This window comes from Lynx rufus, unplaced genomic scaffold (genome assembly GCF_022079265.1).
Source record: "Lynx rufus isolate CCGP_SWC_20201006 ecotype Redwood Valley unplaced genomic scaffold, mLynRuf1.p SCAF_14, whole genome shotgun sequence".
In the NCBI taxonomy this organism is placed as follows: Eukaryota; Metazoa; Chordata; class Mammalia; order Carnivora; family Felidae; genus Lynx; species Lynx rufus.
Window position 1 is genome coordinate 35,054,433 of NW_025814828.1, and position 22,160 is coordinate 35,076,592.

The window sequence follows — 22,160 nt, forward strand, 5'->3', positions numbered from 1 at the left end:
AAGACTCCGGGCTGGCTAACTTCCCACTCCCTTCCTCCGGCCTACCTCTCAGTGCACCCAGAGCAAAGAGGGAGTGTCGGGCACGGGTAGTTCCCTCTCCTCAGAGAAGCACCTACCCATTAACTTGGCCTTGTCCACTTCTACAAGGTCTCCCTGAGAGATTTCCCCAAGAGCCGGCCTTATGAGGCACGTCAGAAAAAAAGGCAAGTTACCCAGATGCCCAGGGTGAGCGCGCGCAAAGGGGAAGGCGTTCTCTGCTGCTTTACTCAAGGGCGGCCCAGACTCTCCAGGTCTGCCTATCAACGCCATGAGCGGGGGGAGTAAGGAAATCTTCACTCCAGGTACATCAGAGGACCCGCCACTGACTCGCCACCGAAACTCCCTTCTTTGAGACTCACGTGAAACAAACCGGCCCTGGTGGGTGGGCCTATCCAGAAACCTGGCCACAGGCCACTGTCTGACCCCAAGGCGGACTGGCGGGTGGACGGAGGAGGGGGCTGTGCCCCAGGCAGCGAGAAGCAAGCTCTCCTGGACCGCAAAGCCTCCCCAACTCCACCAGACGCCCACGAACCGCGTGTGTGCGGGAACGCCCCGCCCGTGACGTCCAACAGCACAGAGCTCACACGATGCACCCGCCATCCCGGACTGTCCCGCGTCACGAGGGTTCTGCACCCATCGTCTACTTGACGTTCAGCCAGCAGCCCTCATTCACAAAAGCACTAGCTCTCTCCCCATTTTGCCTCCAAAACAGAACACAACCTCGGTGTGGTGGGAAGAACGCGCTCATTTACACCACGCCCTCGGATCGTGCCGTCGACATCTAACGATGGCAGACGAACCTGCCGCAGAAAACAGTCATCTCATCTCTATGTTGCCTTCGCTCCCCCCCCCCCCCCGCCCCATCTCATTTTACCAAAACCACTGCTTTTGGAGGGGGAATACGAGACTGTCACTGGGTGTGTGTGTGTGTGGGGGGGGGTGCCTCTGGCTGGAAGGATCATTCCACTGCTACCAGAAAGAAAGAAAGAACAGGAAGAGAAAAGAAACCCTATCTGTACCTGCTACAAAACAGAACGTAACATACGTGCCACATTTACATCTCCCGCTGTCATTCTGCCGCTTATATCGTCCCAGGCTGTTACTGACTACAGGACCGGTGCTTCTCTGGAAAAGGAGAGGTGTCCCAGGAAATAATCGTCGGTAGGTGCCTCATTCCTGGATGCCACCACGGTCAAAAGGACAATTGGCCCTTGGCTCCCTTGGACGGGAAGGGCGGCCCATTTCTCTGAGCAACCCGCTGGACGTCGGGCCCTAGCAGTGAATTGCTTCCTGTCCCCTCCGTCAGCCCTGGGAGCGGTGGCCCGCTGTTCCCACCGACGCGGCACCACACGTAGGCTGCCGGGGTTTACTTACATCTCTCATTGTCATTCTGGTCGGCAATGGCCTCTTCCAGGGCGACCGACTTTGGCTTTTTGTCCGGATTTCCTTTCAACCTCTCCCAGTCAGCGGGGCTGAATTTGCACACCTCGGAGTCTTTGGCTGTTGGGTGGCCACCTTCTCTCTCTTTCATCTCCAGCTCTGAGAAGCGCATCATTGCACGCTAGAAAGAGAACGGAGATGGAAAAAAAAAAAAAACACAACACCTTACCATAAAAGCTATTTCGTGTGCCTTACCTTAAAGGAAAGTATGTTCAAAGAAAAGTTTGCCCAAAGCCAACCACAATTTATGATACAGCGGAGATATTTTAAAATGTAATAGATAAAAATTTATGAGTATCTATACGTAAGTAATCGCACATTCTTTACTCGTAAAGCCATATGTGTATAGATATATATGTGCCGTGCATGTACATCCATACATACACCACTGCATAGAGACATTCTCTTTCGAAGGTAAATAAAACAAAACAAAAACACAACGCAAAGAAAACAAAAAAAAAAACACAACAGAAAAGAAAACAAAATGCACAATGAATAAAGACGACCATGGCCCACAAACTTCCCTTTGTATATTTGGAAATGAAATTTAACTCAAAAGGTTTATGTAAGATTCTAGTAATAAAAATTTGAAGAACTGACCTCACAGTAAGCAGCGGGGAGACATAAAATACTGTCCTCTTGTAATCCTTCCATCTATGTAATTAAAATGGGCACTCAATGGATCATTTAGATAACTTCATCCATTTTTATAAGCATAAACCAATTTTTTTCTTAACATTGCAAAAACAATTTGGCTGTATTTATCTTTTAATGAAAAGTAAAATATCTTAAGGAAATGCCTATACAACATCTATCATTCGCTAGCAAGTTAAACACATACTCTATCCCTTTAAGCGAGCTTTTTTTTTTTTTTTTTTTTGTGAGAGAAATCGCACGAATCCCACAGACATGCGGCTGTTCTACACCTCCACCAAGTCTCACATAAGGCATTCTCAGCGGCTACAGGTACTATTTGTTAACGTACAGTAATGGCAGAGAATTCAAAGCAACTGATAGGCAAACATCATGCAGTCTTTCGATATCCTTTGCAACAATTACCACTTCTGTTAGCAGCAGCTGAGTGGCGTTCCCTTAATATTATCTACAGAATAACTTCAAGTATCCAGACACGCGAACCTCCTAAGAGCTACCGCTCACGTCCCCTTACTGGACACATTTCATACATTTACATTTACCATAAGCTCCATTAACCAAATCTGCCTGGCGTCCTGCCCTACCACACTCCCCCAATCCTCTTTCCACATTAAAAAAAAAAGAACTGACAACTGGTAGAGTTCCTGAGATTCGGGTGGGGGGGCGCTCACCTGCAGGGCCCGCTGCTCCCGGCTGAGCTGGCTGGAATCTGCATACAGTTCGGTAGTGACACACTTGAATCGGTCACCCACGTAACCGGCGGAGTTGGCGATCCTCTTTGCCAGCTTCGACGGCTTCGGTTTCAGAACTTTGCCATCGTTCGATTCCGCCTCATCGGCTCCATCTTTGGTATAGGTGGGGGCGACGTCCACGCTCGGTGGGGCACTGCCCACGCAAAATGGTTTGGGATCCTCTTGGGTTTTACCGAAAGTCACAGCAGGGCCATCGCTCCCCAGAGTCGGCTCCAGGAAGGGAGTCGCCACCGGCATCCCCAGGTTCTCCTTGTTGGTCCCCGCTGGAACGTTCTCCTTGCTCAGGCTGAAGACTGACTGGCCCGGGGCCTGTTTGAACGCGTAAGCTTCGTGGAAATCGCTGATGCGCCCCAACTCCTCTCTCAGGGCGATGAAATCGCGGTGTGGCTGCAGGGCCGGGTCGGCCGGGGGCTTGGCGGGCTCGGCGCTCTGGCCCACGCTCTCCGCCGCGAAGCCCGGTTTGGACCCGTTGGCGTCAGTTTTGGCCTCCGGCTCTTCGCGGAGAAGGTCTACGTAGACAAGCTTGTCGCTCTTGACGACCGTCTTCCCTTGACTCCAGCCGGGGCTCGGCTTTAGGCTCTTGTCGGCGGCGGGGACGTCCTGGTGTAACTTCGTGCCGCTAGCTTCCAGCATCTCGGAAAACCGGTTCCGGAGCGTCGGGTCCTCATAGCGGGCTCTCTCGTGGGAGCGGGACCTCCTCTCTGGCTTCTCGTCTTTCGTGATCTCGATGGGCGTGTGAGGTATCAACATGGGATGCACCATGCCCAACCCCAGTGCGTCCTGGTAGGTGACAAACTCCGGCCGGCCTGTGGGCAGCCCGTAGGGCAGTCCGGGCTTTGGGGCAAGGTGCCCGGGAAAGAGACTGCCGTTGGGCAACAAAACCGGGTGGGGGTAGACGGGTCCCTTGCCGTGTAAGGAGAGGGGACTGATAGCAATGCCCTCGGGCGCTGGGTAAGGGAGGTAACTCCTGGGGTAGGGGATCGGTGGGGACCTGAAAGCCTCACTTGGAGACAGAAATATCGAGCTCGGCGGGAGGCCATTCTCGTTCGCTTTGAAGCTCGGCTCCGGGTTGCTGGCTTTGGCACCCTTGCTGCCGGTGCTGCCGCCGTGCTTGGCCGGCGTGCTCGGGGGCTGGCCCACGTGCTGAATGACGGACGGCGTGGTGTCCATGGAGCTCCTGCCGGTCTTGCAGCCGTCTGCGGTGGCATTTGGCGCAGGCGACGCGGAGGCTGGGCGGCCCGCGCTCGATACCGACCCTGCGACGTTAGCGACCACGGCGTCGGTGCCGCCCATGCGGGGACACGATGAACTCCGCTGCTGTGGTATGGCCCAGTCCAAGGCCTTGTTTTTCGGCGGCACGTTTTTGCCATTGTTCTCGTCGTTAGGGCTCGGCCCGGGCACCACCCAGGACGAGGGAGCCGTGCTAATGATTTCAGATCTATAGATAGCACAGCCGCTTCCGGGAGGAGATAATGTTTCTTTCGGAATCTCGCTTCCGGACAGCACTAAGCCGCTTCCAGCTCTGCTGTGCACGAGGACCGTGGGAGCCATCTTTTTCATGTGGTCAGCTTTGGAAGCATCGACATCTACCACTTTAGCAGACAAGTCGAGGGGCTTATCGGTGACGTCTTTGGTAACCGTCTGCTTCTCCAACAGAGGCGGCGAGCCCCCGTCTTTTCTGTCTTGACCTGCTGTTTTCCGGGGGTGCCCGGGAACCGGCTGGGCACTGTCGGTCCCTTCCGGAGTCTTAGGATACTTGCCGTTGGAGAGCCTGGCCGAGGGGAACTCACTGCTGACCGTCATGTATGGCTTTGACAGGGTGACGGACGGTGACGTGGAGATCCTGGCGTAGTGCTTGTGAAATTCGGAGTAGGAGTCTGCAGTGGGCTGGGGGGGCAGGTGGACGCGGGGTGAAGGCCGGGGCGAGGGGGGCAACAGGAGGGCTGTGTCCCCGGGCAGGCCACTGGTGACCGCCTTGGCGGAGGGCACCCTAGGCTGTTTACTGTTCTGGATGTGGGGATAGGCGTGGGAATCGACGGGGTTCCCGGGACTGACGCCCATCTTCCAGGGCAGGCTTTTGTCTGCGCAGTGGACCAGAGGTGGGATGGCCGGGGAGGCCGAAGGCGTCGAGAGCCTCATGGGCGAAGCCAGGGACGACGGGATGTGGGGACTGACGTAGTGAGGCGGCGGCAGGTAGAGAAAGCGCTCCCCGTTGGTGCAGACCGGAGAATACAGCGGCTGGGCCAAGCTGTAGGACTGCTGAGGTAGCAAGGCCTTGTACATGTTCAGTGAATACTTATTTGGCGAGTCAAGGAACGGGTAGATGGCTGGAGTGGCCCCCTCCATGTAGGGATTGACCCAGGGCAGCCGCAGGTAACTAGCACCATTGATGTTGAGAGGGCTCTGTTTGTCGCTGGCAGGCCTGTCCAAGCCCAGTGTTTCGGCTGTGGGCACAGCACTTTTTTGTATTCCGGGTGGTGTCTTATATATAGCACTGAAGCCGTTTGGGGGCTTTCCCGAGACGGCGGAAGCCTCCACGGTCTCGGGGGTGTTCGGTTTGAACTGCATTTCTGGATTTCTCTCAGAAGAGAACCCGAGACCACCTAGCGTGCTCGCGGCAGCCTCCCGACCTTTCTCGGAGCCCAGTCCGCACAAGCTAGAGTAGACGATGTTGCCGGGGACGCGAAGCCCTTCCCGGATCAGGCCAGTGCGGTCCATGCTCAGTGCTGCCAGGCCATCGATCCTATGACCAGTAGTGGCATCCACCTTTACGGAAGAACAACACGGGTGTGACTCGAGACGAGCATTCAAAGCGGCAGGGCCCATCCCGAAGAGAAACCGCCATCTAGCTCAATGTGCCATCAGCCTTGCCGTCTGAGCAGAAAGGGTTAAAAAGACAGGTCCCACGGGGCCTGCGACCCCCTGCCCACTTCTCCAAAGGCCTTTGCCGCCCGCCCGCCCGCCCGGCCGCCTTCTCACCTCGGTTCAACTAGTATCCTGAAAGCCTGTAAAAGGTTGATCCCTTTAGACTTGGGGCCCATACATTAAATTCAGTCATCTATTAACTCTGGAAAATTCACCTTCTCAGCAAAAATTCTCTGCTGCTACAGAGAGGACACCAGCTCCAGTCCTCTTAGCGCCGCCCCCCATGGGGTACCGACCTGAGCCTCCCAGGCCTGTTAGGTTGGGGGTGGGGGCGGTGCTTACCGGGTTGGGGTTTTTTTTTTTTTTGGCTGGACGCAGGGAAGCATTATGATTTAACATAACAAGAAAACAATCTTCAGTGGGACAGCAGGGAAGGAGGACTTTGGCGGTCTCATTTCTAAATCAATAAAGAGGCCATGGGTCAAACTGTGGTTGTGTCTTTTGACTTCCTCTCCCTGCTGTCTGAAGACGGTTCTGTGTTTCATATTTTACTGGAAAAGCAAACCCTAAGGGTCTCCTCGGAGGCTGGAAATTTATCCAGCTCCAGGGAGCACTGATGTGGCACGCAGCTTATCGAAGGAAGGGAGGCACGCATCCCACCAGTCACTACACGGCTCGGACATAAGTGGCCAGCGTGCCAAACGGAGCGTAAGGGCCAAGAAGGCGAGCGGAGAAGAGCTTGGGTGAGGGCCTGAGGAGGGCACATTCTACTCAGCCCTGCCCTGAAACAGCCCCGCCCCGCCCCCCCAAAAGGCCCTTTAATGGCATGCAAATTAATGCACGATTGATTACAGATCACTGATATTCAGATAGCCCGTCAACAGAAGCCATTAATCTCTTACCACGTTGTGGTTCAAGGGATTCTCTTCCCTTAGTTCCAGTCTGGCCTTTGAAGCGTCACCATCATTTACAGGAATTTTCCTATTTAAAAGGACACACCAACTTCGTGAAAGCGTTCCTTGCTTAACGCATCTTTCCGTACGTAGATGGCCCCAGGAGAGACCGGCTTCTAGTAAGCTCCATTTTTCAAACCGCCCTCACAAAAACATTCCTCACCAATGGCCCGCACTGAAAGTTGTCCCCAAATGGTGATTCAACTGGGCTGGGAGAAAACAAAGGAAAGGCAGGGCACAACGGGGACGTGAAGTCACAAATACGTCCCCCAAGGTGGAGGACGCAGAAATTAAGATCCTGCGCGACGCCTTCTCCCAAGAGGCCAAGTAGGCTGTGCGAGCCGACCCTTCCAGGTTCTACCTGAGGGCAGACGTTAGGGAGTCCAATGGCCAAACGCCAAAGTGGAAAGACACACAAGGCCGGAGTCTCCCGGCTGGCCGCATCCATCACTTCTGCGTTCCTCACGAAGGCAGGCTTTCGAAAAGTTTTCCCCAAACAAAGTTTAGGGACCCTGTTCTACACCACCGGTTTCCATGGTGATAATGAAGCCATATTTGACTGCCTTTATCAAAATGACGGGGGGGGGGGGGGGGAGACACACGAATATCATACAAATGCCAGCTGCTCTAGGCTCCCGAGAAAGCCGCACACCTGTGCCAGGCTGCTGCGGCTGCCCTGGGACTTGTTATCAGACGGCATCGATAAAGAAAGCGCTCAGTGCCAACTTGCAACTCCCCAGGATGAAATCGCTGACAAGCAGCAGCGGATACCCCGAACAGCAGCTTCAATCATCTACCGCTTAGCCGCCCCTACCCCACGCTCCAAAATTACGGATTAGGAAGCGTAAGAGAGCTGTCGGGGGATTGAGACCAGGAGCCGAGGGCCTCACTGAACACCCAGCAGAGGACACCGAGAGACCCTGGGCTTAAAGGAAGTGAGGGGTGGCTATCTCCCCATTTATTACTGAGCAAACTATTTGTTTTAAAAGCACATCGAATGCCGATCCACCTGGGCCCACACTCCTGACATTTAGAGTTAAAGCAGCATATAGACTGGGATTAATTCTCCTTCATAAATATGAAATAATAAATTAAGGACGAAAGTGCACTGAAAGGCCGCTTTAGGGGCTAATCTTTTAAAGGGCGGCAATGCTTCGCTGAGCCGGGTTGCCTGTTAAAACTGTAAATCAAGGGCCGCCGGCTAGGCGGGAGATCTTTCTCCCCCCACCCCTTTTGCGCCCACTCTGGCTTTGAGAAGGTGAGGGGGGCTTCCGCATGGGCCCTGCTCAGGAGCTTGGGGGGAGGGGGGGGAGGGGGAGGGGGAGGGGAGGGCACCCACCCTCTCTCCCCGGGCCCCAGCCAGACAGGCCCACTCACCTGTCTTCGTTGATCCCACACATGCGGACCCTCTCGCTGTTCATCCAGCTGTGAACGTTCCCATACAGGGGGGTTGCTGAAAGCATGTCGTCTTCTTGGATGGCAGCTTTTCTTCAAGCGTCTAGTCTGTTAAAAAAAAAAAAAAAAAAAAAATTCCAGGAGGTTGACTAAAGAAGAGCCAAAGAAGGAACCGGAGAGGCTGTCTTTCCAAGCAATTCATACAGAGCGCAGACTCAGGAGGGCACGTCGTACTCGATGTCCTACGGATGTCCAGGATGGATGGGGCACACCTGACCCAGAGGGTCCCGGGCTGACCGCACGCAACTCCCTGGCGGGCGGGGAGGGGTCCAGGTGCCGCACACATCACCACCACCCCTGGCCGCCTCGGCCTGCCCGCTGGCCTCCCTTCTCCTTTCCCAGCCTTCGGGAACACACTTGGCAGTGCAGTATCTGGATGGAGGGTTAAAAAGAGTCGGTGGGCTGGTGAACCATCCCACCCGGCCCTAGATTAGATTAAGCGCCGAACCCGGGTGGTTTTGCCTGGGTGGTTTGGCCTGGGAGCTGCAGAGGGAGGCGGTTGAGTAATTCAATGACGCCTGCTCACTGGGGACAAGAAATCATTAGCGAGCGCAGAAGTCTTAGCAGCCCAGGCTGCCGGGCTGCGAGCCACTGGCACGCTGGGAGCGGGCAAAAGGCACCCATTTTCCACCCACGGGGAGGGGGAGGCTGCCCAGGCAGGGGAGGGGAGAGCACCTCTCCCCGCCCTGCCTTACCTTCTCTGCCCACCACCCCCACCCACATCACATTCTAGTTTGCTGCATGAGTGAAGGGTCAGGACAAGCTGCATTTTATTAACAGGATTATCACGGCGCGTGATTTATCCTCGTGCAGGATTTTAATTGCTCTTTGGAGGTTGAGCCGTTTCTTTTGACTGCGCTTCAGCCCATATCCTGCTGTTAAATGCTGGGTTAATAAGTAGGGGAGCCTTTAATGCCTGGGACCGATGGCCCTCGGCAATCTCCCCCCGCCCCCCCCCAACCCCACTCACAAACACATCGTCATCCCCCTTGTCCGGGCCGGGCCATGGCATCCTTACGTGGGACCCAAATCTGAGTGTGGAAACACTGGTGTGCAGATCGTCGGGGGAACTTTTCTTTCTCCTCCCTCACACACCCACCCACACAGTTTCCGAAAGCCCAAATGTTCCCTAACTCGACACATTTCCTTTGTTAGCAGGGAAAAATATGCAAATGCTCGCTTTTACACTTGAGCACAAGGAGCAGACTGCCAGGTCGGCTGGGCTGGAGGCACCGGGTCCGGGGACTCTTTCGGAGAGTAACTGAGGGTAGAGGTGGGGGAGGCACCTGGGAGACCAGACTCCAAGAGCCAGGGCTAGGCTAGCCCTCGGCATTTCTTTGTCCTAACTAGGCCTTTTGTCCACCAGTATCCCCGTCGGCCCCCTATACATGGAACACCGTCTGTTAATCAAGAGCCACACACACAGACACCAGGGCTCAGAGTTGGAGCTCAACAATGAGGCTGGAGGAGGAGGAGGAAGAGGAGGAGGAGGAAGAGGAGGAGGAGGAGGAGGAGGAGGAGGAGGAGGCAGAAATCTGCAGTTGTAGCAGGCCTGGTGGGATTCCGAGCGCACGACTTGCCTAGGAAGTGTCTCTTTCTCGAGACAGAGGCGTTTCCGATGGGCTAGCTGCGGTGCCCCAAAAAGACAAACTGGGGTCCCTAAAGAAGGTTCTGTCGGGGCTTGTGGGCTTGTCTCCCTTCTTACAGACATACAGATCATGTTGGGGGTCGCCCGCCCCTAGTGCAGGGATGACCACAAGGCACATTCAAGGGACTGTCCCCTCCCTAACCCCTGCCGCCCCTTCTAACAAAAGGAAGACATTCTGGGTGGCCCGGCCGTCTCAGATCATCCTACTTTATCTCCCCCCCACCCCAGGGCCAGTGACCCCTTTCCCTTGAAAGGGGTTTTCTTGAGAAGGGGAGGCCTGCGCTGATCGGAAAGGTGAATGAGATTTAGAGACACCTGGGGCCATTGGGTGCTTTCAGAGCTGTTCGCCCCTCTCCAGGGCTCGTCCTGTGGGGCTTTCAACATTAACGCCGCACACTTAAATGACACCGGGCGTCAGAACGAAGTGGCTTCGCGTGCACGGGGTCAGATGGAGTGCTGGGGGTGAGGGGCAGAGGGACGAGACTGAACATTGAAGATACAAGGCAGGGGGAGGTACATTGTTGGATCCTGCTGACTACACACACACACACACACACACACACACACACATACACACACAATCTTTAGCTGCCCCATGAACTTTTTGTGAACTGTTTAAAAGTGGAGGTCTGTTGAACAAACAGCGGCGCCACTGCCAGCCATAATTTCATTGCAACAAGCTAAAGACTTTTAACTCTTCGGGTTCCTGGCCAAACACCGAGCCAAGTGGGAAGGGCCAGGGAACAAGGGCCCTGCCTGGCAGGAGGCCCTTCTCCAAGGTGATAGCCCAAATCCCCAGCAGGAACATTGTAGGCAGAGGCCATGTTGCGCCCACCCTGCGGCGACTGAAGGCTGGGGACCCCCCCCTCCCCCACCTCTCTGGGGATGTAGAACCAAGGGGACGTTGGGGGAAGAAACACAAAGAGACTGAGAGGCGGAGATGCAGCGATGCTCATCCCATGCTCCACTTCTAGAAGGGGCTGTTGAAATAGTTGGGGTCTTTTTTTTTTTTTTTTTAACTCTGAGAGAAAGTGCTTCAAAACTGACTTCGCTGACCCTTGGGCCACGGTGGAGAGGACAAATAATGTGCTTTAGATGACAAACAGGAGCAGGCACTTTGCTGCCGCGAGAGAGGCTCTATTTCCCCGTGTGCTCCCCACCCCCCTTCTTCTGCGTGCAGGCCAGAAGCGCCACGATGCGCGAAGTCACTCCACAAGAGCACTTTACAGGCACCAACCTGTTTCCCTGTGAGCTGCTAAGTTACACCTTGGCTGTGGGGTTTAACCCTTTTTTCCAGGAGTGGAGAGAAGGGGGCCGAGGACGCAGGATAGGGGTGGAGAGGGAAGGGGAAGGTGGGCCGAGAGAAAAGGTCCGACGGGGAGACCGAGCAGTGGCTGGTTTCTAAAGAAAAGACCCAGGAATTGGATTGGAGTGGGTGCCCACCGGCACACCCAATTCCGGGGAGAGACCTGGCTTGCAAAACGCGCGCGTGCGCGCGCACGCACACACACACACACACACACACACACACACACACCCTGCGAAGTAGCCTCCAGCTCTTGGACTGGAAGTGACTGGAGGCACAAGAGACCTTGTGCCTCCCCCTCCCCCACCCCAGGACAGACCAGGGTGGTTATATGCTGTGGAAGCCAAGGGTGATGGTACGAGTACGAGGCTTGGCTTGGACACTGGGGAAAGGGCCCCACTGGCAGAAAGAGGTCACAGGGACCAAAATTAAGAGCTGGCGTCCCTGACAAGGGACACTGCCAAGCCTCAGACCAGACAGAAGGGGCACACAGGCCCCCGAGAGGCACCCACCACCTCCACCATTTGACCCATTCGTGCCGTGAGAGCTGCTGGTCTTTCTTTAAAGGCGATTTACCCTGGCAGACAGCAAACAGCAGGTTGAAAAGAGAAGGAACAGTGACCCTGAGAGGCTGGGAGGAGCCAGGGGAGGGAAGGCAGCACCAGATCGCTCCTGGCACCCCTCTTTTTTCTCCACCGGGCTCCTCCTGGCACCAGGCCACTTTTACTGCCTCCACCCTTGAAGCGGTGATCGGTTCAAGTCTGCACGTCACACGCGTCAAGTTCACTGACAAAATGGAAAGCATCGCCAGCAAACCACCCCAACTCTCACGTGGCACGCAAGCATGAATGGTGCCCCTTCCTAGGGTCTCTCTCACTTGGCGCCCCTCTCCTCCACCAGGCAGTTTTCCGGCCAGTGGCCAAGAAGGCCTGGGCAGGTTTGTGGGGGGCTTCTGGCTCAGGAGGCTGAGCCGGCAGCAGGGAGACCAGCCGGTGTGCAGCGTGGGCTGGAGACCTGTTGGGGGGAAAGGGCCTCCCTCACGTCATAGCTGGTTCTCTGGGCAAAACATGCAAGAACGCGGTGACCACAGCCGGGATCCCAGCTCCCACCCTCATCCACAGGGTGTCCCTGGGCAGGTGGCCGAACCTCTTCAACCTGGGTCCCCTCATCTGTAAATATCTGGCACCGTGTTTTCCAGAGGATTAAACTGCACTGGGGACTTGAGTCTTGCCCGGCAATAGCGAGTATAGGCGGCGTTTAACCCCATTAAACAGCATCTGACTCCACGAGGCACGCTGTGGAACAAGCCCAGAATGGCTGCAGAGTTTCTCTGTGGCGGTGGGAAGGCTGAGGCAAGGACACAGAGGGGGCCAGGCCAGGGAGGGGTGACCTTCAGCAGAGTTGTGTGGATTTCATCAAAGCCCAAAGCGAACCCCGCGGGAGCCCTTCCTGGGGCCGCTCCAAGAGCAGACTGAGTCACGCCCAGCGGCACTTCTCTCCCGGTGTCAAGGAAGGGAGGGGTGAAGAAGTTCCTATTTTAGGATGGGGGGAGGGGGGCTGTGTGGGGGTAGAAGATGTGAGGGAAAAGCTCTCCCGGATGTGCACTGTTGGGGGCGGGTCCTCCTGGGCCCCTTTCCAGGGGCGGGTAGCAGCGGGGAGAGGGGGACCCCAAGACAGCCCCCTTCCCCCCCCTCGCCCCCCGCCCCGCGTCGGGACAGGGCTTCCAGAGATGTGTCTGAGGTTGGTGGCTGGCTCTGCCCTCCCGTCCTCCGAGGGTGTTGGAGGGGTGGGGGGTGGGGAGGAGCGATCCAGCTTGCCCAGGCGCCGTCTCTTGGCACACTTCAAGCCACGGCCATTGCCTCCGGGGGCGTCCCCACCCACGCCCCAAGTTTTGCATTAGTAACAGACTGAGCTGCGGAGCAGGAGGGGAGAGGGAGCGACGAGGATGGGAAACTCGCGCGGCCCTGACCTTTCGAGCAACCAGAACCTTCCCTGCCTCCTCCCGGGGCGCCTGGGTCAGAGCAGAGAGCCACTCGGGTCTGTCGGGGGGTGAACTTGGCCCTCGGCGGCGGCGGCTAGGGCGAGCGGGGGAAGGGCGCCCCCTCCCCTGCCTCAGCCCCGAGCGCGATCGGTCGGCAACAAAGGGATTTTCTCTCCCACCACACACACCCGTGCTGCTCCGGGCTCGCCCGCCCCTCCTCGCCGCTCCTCCGCCGAGGTCCCCGCGCCGGGCCGCGCCACGGCACACACACCCACACCCTCGCGACGCGCCCCCGCCCCGCCTTCCAGGAACTCCGGCTCTCTCCGGGAGGCGGCCCGACCTCCGCAATCCCCAGTCCCCCCCGGCCCCGGTTAACCCCTCGGGCCCTGCGGCCCCGCGCGCTCCTCTGGGGTTTCCCCCTCCCGAGGCCCCCGCCGCTGAACCTCTGACAAAAAAGAACTTTGGGTGGGCGCATACAGAACCCAGGAGATGCTCCGAGCCCGGCCGGGGAACGCGCACCGCACACCCTCTCCTGGCCGTCGTCCTGGGCTCCTTCCGGAGCAGACTGGCGTGTTATCCTCCGTGGACATGCTCCACCCCCACCCCCCGACCCCATGCAAGCCAAATGTAGCCAACTGTGAAGTGGGAAGGGGTTCGGGTAGGGGGAGGCCCCTTGCAAAGGATCCACGGGGAGAGGCGCTGCCAAACCGGGGGTGGGCCCCCCACCATGCACCCCCCCCACCGCCACCTGGCACAGCCATGGGGCGGGGCGGGGCGGGGGGGGGGGGCGGGCTCTGCAGTTGGACCAACGTGGGACACTCCCCTTCTCCCCTGACACGGCTGCCCCCTTGTCCCTTTCACTTTCTTTCACGGTGATGCCACACACCACCACGTGGGCAAGAGAGGGCCCATTTGGAAGCTGGTGTCCCTGGACAGGACTGCGCCCAGGACAGGAAAGCTAGGTTGGATGCGATTAATCACCCTTACTTCCCCCTCCCCCCAACCCCACACCCCCTTGGGAGTGTGCACAACCTGGGGGCAAATCCAGAATAAACGAGCCATGTCACAACTCCAGAGGGGGCGTCACTGCACTGCAATCCCTACCAGGGTTTTGTAGGAATGAAACACACTTAATGCTCCCCACCCCACCCCAAGGAAAAAGCTATACCATGAGGCTATTAACAACAGCTATCATGAGTACACAGGAAGCACAAAGGAACTTTTTACGCATAAAAGATGCATAATACATTGGGTCCTGTGATCTGCACCCGCGTTCCTTGCTGATTGTGCGCTGCCTGGGAGTTCTGGGAGGGCCGGGGATGAGGGTCAGAGGAGGAGATGGGTGCCCACTTTCTTTACAAGGAACAAAAGAAACCCCATGCCTGCTACTCGATCCTGGAACTCGGAACACCCCAAACAAAGCTGTGGAACAACTACGGTGGAGATGGGGGCCCCTGAATTTTTGTAGCTGTTCAGAGCTTAATTACTCCTCCTTGATCCGTGGGACTAGACACGACACCGCCAAGGTTAAAATGCCCCGAACAGCACCGAGCAGATGTGAGCGAGCTGGCAGACGCGCAAATGAGGCCTGCCTCCGAGCACGATAACAAGTGACTAATACATTGCATATCGTTGAAAGAAAATTATTTTTCTCTAATTTGCATTTGCTTGGGGAAAAAAAAAAAAAGCCAACCAGAGTCCCTCTTCACAAGCACGAGTCTAATCCTGGAAATACAGCCCGGCTGCTTTAAGAGAGCTGGAAGGAGGGAAAGACTGCCAGTGTTTTGGCGTTACAGGCTTGTTTATCTTTCCGCCTTTCCTCCAAGGCGAAACTCGTTTTGCAAGCAACATTCCTACAGAAAATGGCACACGTCATAAAAAGAGACCAATTTATAGAACTGGCACCGAAGTTCATGTATCACTCCAGAAGCATCTCCCAGCTCCCCACTGGGGAACCCAACTGGATAGAGAAGTCCACGTTGAAACTCGGAGAGGGTAGCCCTGGGGGGCTGGGGGCAATGAACTCAATTTGCAGATATCCTGGAGGCTGTACTCTCAGGGACCAAAGTCACAGAGAAGGACAAGATATGGAATTAAATCAGCTCTGGATCATCCTCCAAACCCTAGAGGCCAGGGCTGGGAAGGCTCCAACCTTGGGATGGGGAGGGGAGCGATTCTGACACCCAGTTTGCCCCAGGACTGCCCAGAGGCAGGCCCACCTTTCTGGCCATCCCGAACCCGCCTGCTTGGGCCGGCCATGCATCTCCAGGAGTGGCCAAGGCGATGACTGCCGCCACCAACTGCTCTCCCGTCCACCCCGGCGCCTCCCCGCCTCCCCGCAGTGTCTGGCCAGCGACCAGGAACTCAGAGGAGGCCTGTGGCTGGTAGACATCTAGTTGATTAAGTCACAGAGTGGGCGGCGCTGTGGGCACACCTCAGGACCCGCACGGTTGCGTCCTGCAGCTGAAGGCGAACGTGCTCTTGAAAACGGGAAGGCTAGGATGTCTGAGTAGCTCAGTAGGTTAAGGGACCGACTTCGGCTGAGGTCATGATCTCACGGGTCCGTGGGCTCGAGCCCCGCGCCCAGCTCTGTGCTGACAGCTTGGAGCCTGGAGCCTGTTTCAGATTCTGGGTCTCCCTCTCTCTCTCCCCCTCTCCCACCCGCACTCTGTTCCTCTCTCTCTCAAAAATAAACATTAAAAAAATTAAAAAAACAAAAAGAAAATGGGAAGGCTAAGGGGTGTGGGCGATCAAAAGCCAAACCGTACCCCTGCCCCCCAATACACCCCCCCCTTTTGGGTCCTGAACCTACATGCCTGTCTCTCCAACTTGTCTCAGTACACGAGCCATTTCAGAGCAGGAACAAGGACCATCAGAGCCTCTGCAACTTCCAGAAAGCCTTCAGTTGTGAATACATTGTTTCCAACAAGCTTGCTTAAGGGTTCAAAGTTCCTTTCCCAAATCTTGAAAACCCTGCCTGCAAAAGCACCTGAGGAGGACCCAGGTCCACAGATCCTGGCCAAACCCCTCCCGACTGGGTGACACTCAGGACCCTGTGGGCCTTCTCTGCGTGACAAGCTCCCTAAATCACAACACACACACATCCCGCACCTCCATCCCAATTCCGGGAGCCCCAAAGGTGTGTGTCGGGGACCCGTGGCGGGGAGGGGGGGCGGCGCACGGTGCTGCTGAGTCTCGCTCGCACCAGAGGACGCTCCGGCCGGAGAGAGCGGCGGCCACCTCTGCGGCTCTCCGCGGGCCTGCATAGTGCACGCTTTGTGTAAGTGCCGAGGAGGCGCAGCGCTGCTCGTGCACCAACAGCTGTCACATTATTTGCACTCGCTGTAAACAGCCTTCACATTCCCCCCTTACCACATAGTTAAAGCCAGACTAACAATCCACAGTTAGAGATCAAACCAACAACAGCAGCATTGTGTCTGCCTCCGCTGCCTTCGCACCAAGCCCAGCAGCTGGCAGGTTTCTCCGGAACAAGGGGACCCCCCTCTTCCCCCACCCCGCCAGGCTCCAGCCAAGGCTGGCCAAGGCAGCGTGCGTTTGTCGCCGCTGATTGTGAAAGCAAAAAGAGCACAGCCATTTCGCAGGGATTTCTGTGTGGTTTATCAGCCCTCTCCCAGAGTTTTCTCCTCCCTCCCGGTGGCTTGGGGAGGCGCCCCTCCCCCACTTCCTCAGCTGGGAATAAAGGTTGTTCAGGCTCCCAGGGTCGGTTTCTGTGCTCAGCAAAGCGTGGGCTGGCCTGCCCCCGGCCGGGCTTGGGGTCGGGGCAGGGAGGCCTGCGAGCTCTCCGGGCCTCTGCACTTCCCGCGGCCCGCGCGGCCCCACGGCCTCCCGTGCTTCGAAAATTGTCCAACTCCCTGAATACTTACTGGCCGCCCCACTGATCAAAATGTCTCCTTTATGATTTTTGGTTAAGTCGAACATTTCCATAATCGTCATTATTAGCGCAAATTACACGCCTAATCGGTCCTTAAATAGATTTTAATTAAATAATCATACAAGGCTCATTTTATGACTTAAGAAAGGCATTACTTTTCGTTATAAACTTTCCACCAGGATATAGACTAACGATACCAGACAAATACTTATTCTTTGAAAATCACCAGTAACTGATGGGCAGAGTATCATGAAATGATACTGTTTCACCTTCTGGAATCCAAGCAGAGACCAGACATAGCCACATCTGCGCAACTTTCCTCCTGAGAAGGGGAGGGGGGGGGGGTTTCCCCTGCACAGCATTACTTTTGTTGTCTTCTCTTTCAGGCCAGTGGAAACAACCCCCCAAAGCCACTTTCCCTTACCCATCTGAAGAGATTTCTCCAGCTGGACGTCTCTCTTAGAGACCACTCCTCCCCCCCCCCCCATCCATCCGCTTTCCACCCTTTGGTCGGCTCTCAGCCTTGGTGCAAAGCAGGCAGGCCGTGCTTGTTAAATGCTGTGTAAAATGCTGTTAATAAAATAATAAATACAAAGGATGGAGGCTGCTGGTTCCACGGGTGTTTTGACTGGAAATGCCTTGGCACTTGTCATGTGTTTATGGGAGGGCAGACAACTCCAGGATTTACATAGTTTGGACATTTCTGTACTTCATTTATTCTGTCCTAAATGACGTAGGCCTAGAGCTATTTCAAGTTTGCATTTGTACAGAACTGTTAAGTGCCTAAGAGCTTCTCCAATTAGACCAAGTTTTAAATCAGACCCAAAGCTGGACCGTCCCTACACTCTGACTCGCCCCTCTCTGCCCCTGCTGCGGGAGAAAACAAACACTCTCAACAGCAACCCCCTGTCCCTGCTCTCGCCACCTTCACCCCTTCTGGGGGGCATCCAGGGCAAAGGTTAAGGTGTCTTCAGATTACAGGCACGGCCCTGGCTACCCAGTATGGAAATCATGGCTGTGACACGCACCCTGGCCACACTCTACCTCTAAAATAGTGAGCTGAGATGCGGGGGGAAACTGCTGGCCTGGTAAAACCCACTGTTCACAAAACAATGTCAGCAAAGGCTGGAAGGCATTCTTTAGAGAGGGACCAGGGATTCGTGCCTACTGAAGCTCTTTCAGCACAAAGGCTTTTAGGGGAAGAAGGGAAAAAGAGGGAGGAGGGGGGGGGAGGAGGAGAGAAAGGGAGGGCTCCTGTTTCAGAGCAAGCATCCCCTGAGAGTCAAGAACCAAGTGTAGCTTCAATCAAACGCTGACTTCCCCTCTGGGAGTCGAGTAGGAAACCTGATCACAGTAGCTTACTACCGGCCTGGATCCATACAGGTCTGGTTTTCTTCTCATGCTGGTAATTTTTTAAAATACATATCGATATAAAAAAAAAAAAAAAAAAAAGAAGCAATCCCTGGCAGACTTTATTGAAAACCACACTGAGACCTCGTAACATCCGGACTTAATCCCTATCAAACAAACCACAGCACCTCTGGCCTCTGCAGCAGGCCACCCCCTCACCTCTTCCAACCAGGTCTCTCCCCTCCAGCCCCTGGCTGGCTGTTCTCTCTCCTGTGAAAGAGAAGGACGGGAAGGCTTGCCAAAGAGCACCTAGATACCGGGTTCTGGAATCAATTCCTAACCATATAATGATCCCACTTAGGGGCAAAGAACTGCAACAAAAGAGGAACCCACGGGGGGCAGGCCAGAGGAATATCCTTGGGAGGGGAATTTAAACCTGCATCCTTGGTCCCTGGACACTGGCTTGAGCAGGTCTCTGGGGCGGTCTCTGGGGCGCGCAGGGGCAGCAGGGAAAAGAGTAGCAGCCCATAGGAACAAGACCAGTCATTCAAAGCAATCCCTAATCCTCGGGGCCTACTATGTGCCAGGCAGTCTTCTTTGATCCTAAAGGTGGATAATTATTCCCAGTCTTACAAATGAAGAAACTTACTGAGGCTCAGAGGCCATAAATAACTTGCCCCCAAGGTCACACAGCTAGTAAAAATGGGCCACGGTCAAACTCAGTCCTGGAGTTGCGGAGAGGAGCCAATTATTGGTTTAATTGTACCATTTGAAATCCCCAAGAACTTCGGAAAGCTTCCTTGGCCCTTGTACTCGAGTACAGGGGGAAAGCGTTTAACACCTTTGCGACTCAGGCCACAAGGAGACTGGAACCCAGTTTCTCCTACACCCAGGAATCTCTTGGCCCAGTTGAAGTCTTTCCCAATTTCCCGACTCCCCCCACACCTCCCTACACTGGAGGAGCCCAGAATAGGCAGGGGGTAGGGGGGTCGCTCCTCCCAGATCTCTGCAAAAAAAGCGCTGACTCCTGGTACTAGAACTGGGCCCGCCACCATAGTTGCCACATAAAGCAATAAATCACATTATCTAGATAGAGCAAGAGCCCTTTGGAAACAGTGCCTACACTTACCTTTCCCAGGGTTTTAAGGTAAAACCTCAGGGACCAAAGTGGGATGGGGGAGGAAATTAAAAGGGAAGTGGCTTGCAAGAGGCGGAGCCCTACTGGACTCCCCCCCCCCCCGCCCCCGGGGGGAGGGGGGGCGGGTCCCCACAAAAAGCCCAAGCCGGCGGACAAGCTGGGGACTGGTTGATCTTTCATTTTCCCAACTTCTCATCCCAGAAGCGGGGGTGGGAGCCTAACATCCCCACCCCACCCCTTCCCCAATTTCCAGATCTGCTCCAGGCTTTCAGATGCTCCGGGAACTCCCCACACCCGACGACACAGGCTCCACAGCCTCTAAGGCCGAGGGCCATCTCCTGCTCCGCTTCGGGGCGACCGGGAAGGACAGGGGCACCGGACAGCCGGCTGCCCCTGCGGGCTTCCCGACCCCGGACCGGTTTCTCCCCCAAGAGGCCGAGGCTCCGGATGTGCGAAATGGCTCCAGGGGCGACTGGGCGGGCAAGGGCCTCGGCAGCGGGAGGGATCGAGGCAATGGCGGCGCCGGGTCCTCACCCCGCTAGCCAGCCGAACACGCCCCCGCCGCCCGGCGGCCCCTGGCTCCCTGCCAGTGGCTTTCTCTCTCTCTCTCTCTCTCTCTCTCTTTTAAACTTTTCGGCGTTGGCGATTGGGACAGGGTTTCCAGCCTCCGCCCTGTCCCGGCCCCCTAACTCGGTGCAGGTCCGTCCAACCCCCGGGAAGGCGACCCCCGCCCCGGCACCACGAGGCAGTGGCCCGGGCCGACGCCTTCCCCCCACACCTAGAGCCACCTGGAGCGGGCAGTTTCCCGAAGCGATCGGCATCCGGTAGAGCCTGGGACTACTGCGACCGCTGCGACCGGGGAGGAACTCCCGCAGCCTCCAACGGTCCGGGCCTGGCCGCTGCGCGTGCAGTGCGCCCCACACCCGCGCGCTCTCGGAAAGAACTTCTGCAGGGGGGAGGGGAGGGGAGGGAGTGGGGCGGGCAGGCCTGTGGGTTTGTTGTTTTTTTTTTTTTTTTTTTTTTAAACTCTCCAGTTGCAAGAGTTTTGGGTGTCCCTGGCACGACAGCCAGCGCTCGGGTAGAACAATAGAAATGGGGGCTTGCCGGAAATGGTGCAGGAAGACCCCCCATAACCCTATAAACCTCTCCTCCCCTTGCCATTTACTGTTGGCATTAAAAGACCCCAGTGCCTTCAATGCAATGGTGCCTGTTTATAACTTTTCCCCGCTGGGTCCCCATACCCTAAACAAGTCCCCCTCCTCACATTATGAAATCGTAAGGGCAAAGATCGCTCCCAAATCTGTGACCTCTGGGAGCTCTTTGCCACTTTCACCTGCTCCCTCCCGGCACCCCAACCTGACTCACCCCCTCCCCCCAGTAGTTTCTCTGGTTTGCACCTAGACAATAAATTTAGTTTAATTTAGCTTCCGGTCTTTAATTTTAGCAGGTCTCCTTTTTGCATGCAAATCAATATGGCAATTACCATCTAAAAGCTCGCCCAGCCCCGGGTCAATGTAAATTGATCATTGTCCGCCTTCCACAAAATAACACCGGGAGTCTGTGGTGCATAATGAGATTATACTGGAAACTGTCTTTTAGATCACAAATTATATTTTATGCTGTCAGGATCTTCTAGCGGACTTCCCCGCTAGTCTAATCACAGGGAGCCGAGCCCGTGGGTGCGGAGGGGCAATGGTTGGCTTGGGGACACACGGCTCTAAAAAAATAACCAAGTGAGGGACCCCCATTTCCGAGACCCTCGGCTGGAGACCGGCACAGACGAGCTTGTGCTGGGAAAGGGGGCCTTCCACAGAAATATCGCGGAAAAGCATCGTTCATTAATCCCCATCCAACACAAAGTCAGATACCCCTTCCGGAGGAACACGTTGTAGACAACCAGCAAAAGCCGTCGGGCCGGGCTGGTGGTCGGGGGAAGTCTCGGGCCAAGTGCTCCAGACGAAAGCGGCTTGGCTACCATCGGGGTTGCCTGAGGAGGCCATCTACTCCTGCCCCGGCAGCCTCTCAACGGCGCCGCCGCCACCTAGGCCCCAGCAGCGCAACCAGCTTTTGCAAACAGACGGAATCCCGCGGGCCGTACACACTGGCAAAGCAGCTGGGGCGGGCCGTGGCCGGCCTCGGCCTCCCCTCCCCGAACCGTGTGAGCGGGCGGCCGAGGCCTCCAAGCAAGGATAAGGTCCTTTCTCGCCGAGAGCACCACTCTCCCGCCCCTCTGCGGCCCCCAGGGCACGGGTGTGACCCTGGGGCCTAACAAAGGGCCTTCAGAGTTCCTTTCGGCCCCGGGCGGGCGGGGGAGGGGTGGGGCCAGTGGGGAAGGGGTGGGGCTCGCCGGCCGAAGTGGACCCTCGAGGTCCCCCACCCCGCCTCGCCGCGCCCCGCGCCCTCGAGGAAACCGCCTAGGTGGCATTGTCAGGGCTGCCGGGCGCTCCAGAAGGCCGTCCTGGAGTCCGGGAGGCACTGCGGCCTGCAAGCCTCCCGCCCAGCCCGCGGCCCAGCCCTGCCCCGCCCGACCCGGCGCGGGCTCCACCCGAGTGCGGTCTTCCCAATAAAAGCTGGAATTCCCGGCTGGGCTCAGACAAAGAGGGACCGCGGCAAATCGACGCCGCGGGCAAACCAAACCCTAGCCTAGTTTACGTGCGCGTCTGGGGTCACACAGGCGCCTGCTAATC

General features: G+C 56.4%; 1 protein-coding gene across 9 annotated transcripts in view; it reads right to left on the reverse strand.

Annotated features, from left to right (window-relative positions):
• Window positions 1-22,160, reverse strand: part of BCOR (BCL6 corepressor) — a 44,257-nt gene that overhangs the window by 16,302 nt on the left and 5,795 nt on the right. For 7 of the 9 annotated variants that reach the window (XM_047076079.1, XM_047076080.1, XM_047076076.1 and 4 more), the window contains exons 2-6: window positions 8,081-8,206; window positions 6,653-6,731; window positions 2,805-5,651; window positions 2,080-2,133; window positions 1,414-1,600 (exon numbers count right to left, since the gene is read on the reverse strand). In XM_047076079.1, the coding sequence (XP_046932035.1) occupies window positions 1,414-1,600; window positions 2,080-2,133; window positions 2,805-5,651; window positions 6,653-6,731; window positions 8,081-8,166 (3,253 nt within the window). In that variant the 5' untranslated portion in view covers window positions 8,167-8,206. The remainder of the gene's footprint in view (window positions 1-1,413; window positions 1,601-2,079; window positions 2,134-2,804; window positions 5,652-6,652; window positions 6,732-8,080; window positions 8,207-22,160) is intronic. The other 2 variants (XM_047076074.1, XM_047076081.1) reach the window with 1 other exon arrangement.